This window comes from Anneissia japonica, unplaced genomic scaffold (assembly GCF_011630105.1).
Source record: "Anneissia japonica isolate Jap-2015-1 unplaced genomic scaffold, ASM1163010v1 scaffold263_len647688_cov178, whole genome shotgun sequence".
Classification (NCBI taxonomy): domain Eukaryota; kingdom Metazoa; phylum Echinodermata; class Crinoidea; order Comatulida; family Comatulidae; genus Anneissia; species Anneissia japonica.
The window spans coordinates 645,109-654,693 of record NW_022734777.1 but is presented as its reverse complement, the minus strand read 5'-3'; the positions used below and the strand labels follow the sequence as shown (position 1 = coordinate 654,693).

Below are 9,585 nucleotides of genomic sequence, written 5' to 3'. Positions count from 1 at the left end.
GCTCACATTCATGTGATGTCTCTTCTGCATGTATCTTTAAATGTCTGTTCAGATGACCCAAATGATTAAACTTCTTCCCACAAATTTCACATTCATATGGTGTTTGTCCTGTGTGTATCCTTAAATGTGTTTTTAAAGTGTCATTTTTACTAAATTTTTTTCCACAATGTTCACATTCATGTGATCTTTTATGTATCCTCATACGTGCTTTCGACGTTATACCATTTTTAAATTTATTTCCACACTTGTATGGTGCGTCTTGCTTGTGTATCATCATGTGTGATTTTAAACTAATACTGTCTTTAAATTTCTTTTCACAATGTTCACATTCATGTAATGGCTGTATTCCACATTGTTCAAATTGTAATGGTGCATCTTCTGTTTTAATTCCCATGTGTGCTTTCAAATTAATTAAATTAAAATAATCTCCACAATGTTCACATTTATATTTTACCTCTTCACACGTTTGTATGTTTTTCTCTGAACTGCCATATATTTCAAATTGTTTTTCAACTTCATTGCATTCATTCATATTTTTCTCCTCATGAATATTATTAACAGGAAACAAATTTACATAACAGTTTTCAATAGCACAATATTCTGTTTTTACTGATATTAAGCATTTTTCATTAGATCTTCCTTCACTTTCTTCATTGCTGGACACATTGTTACAAGTGTCTAAAATATATAAAAGATATAGAGAGAAAAAATCAGAGCAATCTGCTATTAAATGCTTAATATTATTTATATAAGTAAAGTAAACAATAATATTACTGTGCTGTATCAGTTATTGAAGAAACTTTTCTTGTAATGGTAGGGTCATGTTAACCTGCTCGTTGGTGACCCTGCTACGACTGTTCCAGTAAAATTAATAACAGCAACTAGATATAAATTCATGTCATACACAAGAAGAAAGACTTGCAGTACAGAATAAACTGAATTACAAAAAAGTATAATAAATAACCAAAAAAAAAAAAAAATGATGTACCTTGGGCAAAAATCAATGGGATGGTAAATTATGAAGTATTTCTTACTTTGAAAAATCAATAACTAGTAAAGAAAATTTTAAATAAAATATTTTCTAACTTTGTCTATTTAAGTAAGTTACTATCTAACTTTCTGTTGAAAATTAGTGTGAGAATATCTACATTTATTGTGCTGATGTTGTTAAATCTGTGAGTTTCTCCTTTTTCATGTGGGTCATTAGGGCCTTGGAGGAGTACAGTAGTACCCCATGCATAGTTTTCTTAGGGTTGGGATAATATGCAGATCATTAGAACCTTAGTGGAGTACCGCCACTACGGCCTATGATGCATAGCTTGATTAGGATTGGGGTATGCAGGTCATTTCTACTTTAGTAGAGTAATATCCATGTGAGGCAGAGCTACCATTGTATTGTTTTTTTATTTTTTTGTTTCACTGTGTTTGTGTGAATATTGGCCCTAGATGGCACCTGTAGCAATAACAGAAATTAAATTTAAAATTGAATTACTTTAAGACAAAACACACTAAGACTAACATTTATAAATGTTCATAAATTCATTATTTTCTAAAATGTTTCAAATTATATTTATATTTATGGTCTGATTAAATCCATAATGTACAGAACTCAGCCTGTAATGTACTGTAGTTGGATTATGTACAGCAATTAATACTGAAGCCATTCTTTAATAAAGAAATGTATTGGTTTATTAATTTTGTTAATTGCAATAAAATAAATAATATTAAATAAAACAAAAAATGTATTATGTTCTCATTCAATCCATATTAAAGGAACAATGTTATAAATTACAAACCTATTTCAAATTGAATTTCAGAATTCTGTTCCATATTCAGTTGCACTATTTTTTCAAATTCTGCCATAGCCTGCTAATTCTTTTAAAGACAATTATTGATATATCTGGATATTTTCAGACCTGGAATAAAAAAATAACAATTTAATGTATACTGCATTAGATCAAAACAAGCAAAACAGAGTTCTGTAAACCTCTAGACCTTCATATTTTTTTGTGTATCACTCTCTGTAAGTTTGCAAGGCCTCTTCATCACATCATTTATAATAGTGGGGAATTTTATCCGAACAATATTAAACATTTCCCCATGCTAGGTTGCGGGGACTTTGCCTGCTATGTAGACCTATATTAAAATGATGCTTCGCATTGCCAATGGCATGGCTGGGACTTGCACAACAGCAACTATTATGAATTGAAATGGATCAAATTTAAATGGCACCAAAATTTTATGGATTCAGCGCACCAAAATTTATTTTTTTAAAAGCCAATAAAATCCATTTTCGAACAGAAATCGAACTGGAACCAAATATCTGATATACGTAGCTGCTAGCATACCCTGTAGCCTAACCGCTTTATTCAAACTACTGCTGGCTGTAGGCTTAGCCAGACCCCTTAGTTAGCAGCATTGTACATTGTAATATTAAATAAAGGTTTCTAATTGCATGGATGGAGGATCCATCTAGCTCGGCCGTAGCCTAGGCAGGCCTCATTCTTTACAAGAATCATCCAGTGATCATATACACTGAAACATTTTGATGATGTATAGGGCCTACGCTAGTAGACCAATATTAATAATTATTAATTATGTAATTGTAATCAAATACAGAAATTTCAAAAGAATTTTAGATCACTCACAGTGCTGACGGTAGCCTAGCTATCTTCAATAGTACTGTACTGTGGGTAGTCAAAGAGTATAAATAGAACAAGAGAGCCAACAACGCTCATTGGGAGCGTAAAAAAACGATACGCTCTACGCAGCTAGTGTAGGACGCCAACTAACGCTTGTATATGTTTTATTACCCGGTACTGCACCGCACACGGTAGGTTTGTCTGTTTATCTGTTCTCCACAAGATACTGTACTTTTGTTTTCTGCTTACTGAGTTTATAGCGGGCGTACTTCTACCGCGCTGCGCAGCGCTGCACTGGGTAATAAAAAGAATATACAACCGTTAGTTGGCGTCCTACACAGGCATGACGTTTTTACGAACGGGACTTTGCTCTCTTGTTCTATTTATACTCTTTGGGGTAGTTTAGTGATGGGTATGGCACGCACAAAGTGCATTTAAATTATTAGTGATTCCTACCCTAGTGATTTAACTCGTACGGGCTTCTTGCTGATTCGTCTCTAAATCGAATTGATTTTCATAATTTTACTTGACGATTGTGAAGGATGAACCGTTGACTATTGTATGTATAAAGGGAGTGCAAGGCTCTCAAAAACATTATTATAAACAGAGCGTCCGAAATTCGCCCCAAACTGTACACGTGACTCAACCCACAATGTATTCAAAAGGTCCATTTGTAACAACCAGCAGAATGCAGGAAAGTACATCTGCTGAACATCTAGAAACAAAAGGGTGCGGGGGGAACCCCCTGCAATTTCATTTAACACAATTATCCATGTCTGCTTCTTTTTTTTTTTCTTCTTCTTTTTCAAATAATTATTGTCATAATTTACTAATTTGACTTGAAAAGTGTCGGAGATATACTTGTGGCTATGTTCGAAGGGGGTTATAAATTCATGTATTAATAGGAGGATCTAAAAAAAACAGCTGCACGATTAGTATTTCTCTAGCAATTATTGTACTCAATAATCTAAATTTAAACTTGCTTGGCACAGTGTTGTTGAAGCCAGCAAATTCTCTCGCCCCGGACGGACATTGAGTAATGTTGAATTTCGTCCAGAAATGATTGCTGACATTCTCTCAACACTTAAAGTAACCAATCATAATGTATTTAGTCTAGTTTATCGTGACAATAAAACATAATAAAATATCGGTCCTACTAAATATCACTTGGAACAATGGACACCACAAGGGACCACACAAATGCAAAAATAATTAAAATATTACCACACGAGAGTAGAAAACGGCTTGATAATAAAAACCAACTTTTATAGTGATAGTTGTCCGAATTATGGTAAAAATTGCCTATTTTTTAAAAACAGATTTTGCTGCCGTGCTTCAAGGTAATGCGTTGACATTGAGTATCTCTAACGCATTGACGTCTGCAGAAACGCGTAAAACCATGATCTTTTAAGCAGGCCTAGGCTACACTATGTACATTACATTTCATTGAGAGACTATTATTTTAAATATTCAAGGCACACCACATAAAGGCTAATACACTTTAAAATACTGTAGTATTTGTTGTTAAAATTACTACTTTATAATGTTATAGTAAGTACAGTAATACAAAATTGTACTATTTATTATTGTTATCATAACCACATAAATATTATTATATTGTAATGTAATAGTCCTTATCTATTTAAATTATCTATAATATATACAGTTCTTACAAAATAAGATTGAAATAATGGTTGGTGTGACTCCCACGGAAGTTCAGAATTTATTTTGTTAGTTATTAGGGGTTTTGTTTGTTGTTTTTAATAATATATATTTCAGAGTACAACAATTAAGTAAAGGAGATTGCATTAATGTAAAATATATGGATTCAGGATGATCAATTTATCCGAAGTCCATAATTAGATTTTTTTTTTTTTTTTATTTAAAAAAAATAAATTAAAAAAAAAGACAACAAAATATAAACAAATAGATTCAAGATTAAAAAATATATTTATTTATCACATTATTTTTATAACACATTTCATGAAATATCTACTCACTTCAGTACCGCTTATTTTATTATCATTGTATGTAGATAAATTAGTCGATTGCTTCTTGAACCACTGTAGGCCTAACGGTACAGTACCGCATATAGGTTATGGACATATACATCAGCCTTGAACTACATAAACCATTACTATTATTTTATCAAGGTACACACTTTGTGTTTATGCTAATTAATATGTCAAACTATGCAAGATATCACAGTAAAGAAGGTGGCAGGGACGATTAAATTTTCGAGAAGAAATAAATATATTTTTCATTTCCCGAAAGAAGTTCTCTGTCACTTGTGATTATACTCTCACTAAAAAATATGGCTAAAAATCAGCAACAGCAACATCATGAAGGAAAGAGCAATAAATTCTTCCGACAGTCTGCTAACTTTTCCAATAACCTCAAAGAGTGCACGTAAATCTGGAAAACGTCGGAAGGTTAAACCTGTCAGGACAGTAACAGTATAAACCAGTATATTAAAACATGCATTTTGTAATGCAATATTTATTTATCTTGCTTAGTTCCAAAGTCAACTTATTCTCATTATGTATCATGTCCATTTTGTACTTTGTCTAATTGTATGGCTCTGAAGAACTGAACAGTTTTCCAGATTCATTTTATCCACAGCACAGCAGTTACAATTGAAAGATGGATGTAAATGGTTGTGAATGAAGAACACATTACTTTAGAAAAATAACAAAGCTAAAAATTAGTGATATAAATACATTTATTTCTACATGAATATCTTGGTTGTCCTTGCAATTATTAATTCTGCAATTAACCTTCTATAAACTGATCTCTTGCATACTTGAAACATTAATTAGCATAAGTAATAAGGGTATATTTTTTATGAAATAACAGATGGTTCATATAGTTGTACAGAGCTGATGCATGGTAGCAGAGGTTACTTAAAAAATATACTGTAGGCCTACATATATCTTGAGTGATGCTATTAAACGAAGACATGAAACGGGTGAAACCCCTCAAAATATAATACTGTAATATGGTATGTCATTCTAAAGATCTAAGTTTGTTTTCTAGATTTCAAGTTTTCAAGACACCATTCATGTTTCTTCAAATTTATACCAAAATTAAAATCTTTCTGCAATATTTACATACAGAACAGTGTAGTATCAAGTGTTCTTTAATTATTATTACACTATTGTCATTAAAATCTCTGTGTTCCAATTACAATGTTCTCCTTAATGTACCATCATCATTTTGACTACTCTATTTTTAATATTTTCTCTAATGTATCCTACTCAGACATCTTTTTTTTCAAATTGAAACTGTTTCTAAGCATTTTTCATTCATACAATATGTGGCAAAGACAAGCCAAACCAGTCACTCGTCGCAAATCGTGTTTCAGAGAAAATGGCCAAAACATGTTGGAATGTCAAATTTTTAAAAATCTATTTTATTACACTAAACTAAACTTTACATATCTATACATCATTCTATGCTGTTATTTTCCCCATTTTTAATGTTAAAACAACACTTTTTAAGGATTTAATGATCGTTTCTGCATGAGAAATGCCTGAAATCATAAACTTTGAAGGCTGATTTCTCATATTGTTCTTTAAACAGCTCTATGTTTAAACGCTTGTAACTTCATAAGGAAATGTCGGATTTGAATGATTTTTTTACCATTTTATAGCTATTATTTTACTCTCTAACACTGTATTAATAACTCAAAATCGATTTTTGCGACTAGTGACTGGTTTGGCTTGTCTTTGCCACATATGGTCCTCTCCTGTACGTATCTTTAATTTTTTTTTTCAAAGTGCTATCTAGACTAAACTTCCCTTTAAAATGTTCACTTTCATATATTGTCCAATGCTGTATGTATCCTTAAATGTCTCTTTAAAGAGTTAATTCTATTAAACTTCTTTTCACAATATTCACATTTATATGGTGTCTCCACTGTGTGGATTATTAAATGTGTTTTCAAATTGCTTTTTTGATAAAATTTCTTTCCACAATGTTCACATTCAAATGGTTTTTCTCCTGTATGTATCCTTAAATGTATTTTCAAGTGATACTTTTTAATGAACTTTTTTCCACAATGTTCACATTCATAAGGTCTTTCTCCTGTATGTATCCTTAAATGTGACTTCAAACTGCTACTCTCTTTGAATTTCTTTTCACATTGATCGCATTCATACGGTGTTTCTCCGGTATGTACCCTTAAATGCGATTTCAAATGACCAAATTGTCTAAACTTCTTTTCACAATGATCACATTTATATGGCATTTCTCCTGTGTGTATCATCAAATGTTTTTTCAAATCACTACTGTGTTTGAATTTTTTTCCACAATGTTCACATTCATGCGATGTCTCTCTTGTGTGTATCCTTGAATGTGACTTCAAAGTGCCAATTTGCTTGAATTTCTTTTCACATTGATCGCATTGATATGGTCTTTCTCCTGTATGGATCCTTAAATGTGAGGTCTCACTACAAAATGAGTCTCATCGTTAGAAAATCAAAAAATGAGTTAATATTACATTTTGGTAGACCACATTATAAGGTTTAATTTGGTCTTTGAATGGCTTCCCTAGGATAAATAGATCCAGAGATGTTAGCATTTAAAGATTAGGTGTATGAGAACCAGGTTTTGAGAAAATCGGCCTCAAAGATAAACTAACCTGTACAAATAATAGGACTAGAATTACAGAATATGCGAAGAGAACACTGTTTTTAGTAGGAAAATTCACTTAAAAAGTACACAATCATAAAATATAAGTATCAAGTTATTCAAAAACATTAAAATCAAAATGTTGTAAAAATGTTGCCTTTGACCTATTTTGGTGAATATCTCAATATGATTTCACCAACGATGCGTCTCATTTCGTGGTGAGACCTCACAAATGTGACTCAAAAGGATCTAATTCAATAAACTTCTTTCCACAATATTCACATTCATATAGTGTCTCTACTGTATGAAACTTTAAATGTCTTTTCAATTGACCTAATCTACTAAACTTCATTCCACAATTGTCACATTCATATGGCTTTTCTCCTGTATGGATCCTTAAATGTCTTCTCAAAGTGTCACTTTTATTAAACCTTTTTCCACAATGTTCACATTCATATGGTCTTTCTCCTGTATGTGTCCTTATATGTGACTTCAAAGTGCTACTCTGTCTGAATTTCTTTTCACATTGACTGCATTCATATACTGTCTCTCCTGTATGTATCCACCAATGTTTTTTCAAACTTCTACTGTATTTTAATTTCTTTTCACAATCATATTGTGTCTCTTGCTTTTGTATTTTCATGTGTGATTTAAAACTAATACTGTCTTTAAAATTCTTTTCAAAATGTTCACATTCATGTGACGGCAATTCCGTATGTAAGTTCAAATGACTTCTGAATTTGCTTCTTTGATCAACTTCCATTCCACGTTGTAATAGTGCGTCTTCTGTTTTAATCCCCAAATGTGTTTTCAAAGTAATCAAGTTAAAATTCTCTCCACAATGTTCACATTCATATTTCATCTCTTCATACCTTTTCATGTATTTCCTTGAACTGTCATACTTTTCAAACTGTTTTTCAAGATCATTGCATTCATATTTTTCCATAGTGTTATTGTGACCAGGAGATAAATTTAAGCGACAGTTTTCCATAGCATAAAATCCTGTTCCTTCTGATATCAAACATTTTTCATTAGGTCTGTCTTTATTTTCTTCATTGCTGCACACATCATTGTAATGGCCTGAAAGATAATTTTGAAGTGTTCATTTTTCATAATTAATTTGCATATTACTGTACACCACACTGTAATAAACAAATAATCTATAAAATTCAATATCAATTAAGTATTAGAAACTGGTGAGCTGTATTTTGAATTAGTTATTGAAAAAACCTGTTTTGTGGCCTTACAGTACAGAAAGTTAATTTCAAAAAAATTTGTATAAATAAAAAAAAAATTGATGAAAATAACAAAAACAGAATAATACCCAATTCAGACCACACTCTGTTGTGATCGGTTGCAATGTAATCGGTGGTAATCCAAAACTGATTACTCCCAATCGCATCAACAAAAGCATTCAGACCAACACAAACAAACTTTAATACATTCTAGGGTCTAGGCCTCTGGTGGCAAGGCGTATGTTGACTGACTTCAGCTAAACAGTACCTGTGCAATTTGTTGTGATTTGTTGCGATCAGATTCTGTGGTAACCGGGAGTAATAAAGATTGTAGCACCCAACTTCAAGGGGTAAAAATTGCGAAATCGATTACTTAGGTGAGCATTCACACACGATTTCACTTTGCGATTGGGTGTCACAATTGCTACAGTACAATCGATCGCAATGGGGTATTAGTATATGGCCTGATTTACTATACAAACAGTAAATGTTATATTATACTACAGTACTTCTACTACTACTGTACTAACCCATTTCAACTTTAATTTCAGAATTTTGTTCCATATTCTTGATATTCATAGAGCCTTGATATTTTCAGATCTGGAAGAAAAAATAAAAAACAATGACTATTTACATGAGGATCAAAATAAACAAAGAATATTGACAAACCTCAGTTTAAAACAAAATAGATCATTTTCAGCCATGTTTGTCCACAAAAAATATTTAATAATTACCACATAAAAAAGTGAACAGTAAAAACAGTTATCTTTACCGTCTTCGTCTATCACTTATAAAAAGTATTAAATTGCTGTCCTCGGATTACCAAGGAGAGCAACTCTTGAAAATTTTCCCACTTTGAATAAACGTCCCACTACAGAAAGGTTATGGGCGAATTTGTTAGGGGGCGAGCCTTGGGGCGAGTTTGTTAGGGGGAAACTGTGTAACTGTATAGTCGGAGGGGCGAGTTTGTTAGGAGGGAGCAACTTTTGTTAGGGGCGAATTTGTTAGGAGGCGACTGTGTTACAATGTTAGGGGAAAGTTTGTATAACTATAAGGGGAAAATTTGTAAAGGGGAG

At 32.1% G+C, this 9,585-nt stretch overlaps 2 protein-coding genes across 7 annotated transcripts in view; both read right to left on the bottom strand.

Annotated features, from left to right (window-relative positions):
* LOC117116461 (zinc finger protein 239-like) lies at positions 1 to 2,698 on the bottom strand (the record flags this gene model as incomplete). Its single annotated transcript, XM_033260510.1, is given in 3 exon segments — positions 1 to 678; positions 1,797 to 1,916; positions 2,649 to 2,698. Coding segments are annotated over 2 exon segments (745 nt in total), but the record flags the coding sequence as incomplete, so codon positions are not given.
* A 3,600-nt stretch (positions 2,699 to 6,298) lies between these two features.
* LOC117116469 (zinc finger protein 93-like) overlaps positions 6,299 to 9,585 on the bottom strand; it is a 5,793-nt gene continuing 2,506 nt past the window's right edge. For all 6 annotated transcript variants that reach the window (XM_033260521.1, XM_033260523.1, XM_033260524.1 and 3 more), the window contains 3 exons: positions 9,040 to 9,109; positions 7,509 to 8,354; positions 6,299 to 7,082 (listed from right to left, as the gene is read on the bottom strand). In XM_033260521.1, the coding sequence (XP_033116412.1) occupies positions 6,460 to 7,082; positions 7,509 to 8,354; positions 9,040 to 9,088 (1,518 nt within the window). In that variant the 5' untranslated portion in view covers positions 9,089 to 9,109 and the 3' untranslated portion in view covers positions 6,299 to 6,459. The remainder of the gene's footprint in view (positions 7,083 to 7,508; positions 8,355 to 9,039; positions 9,110 to 9,585) is intronic.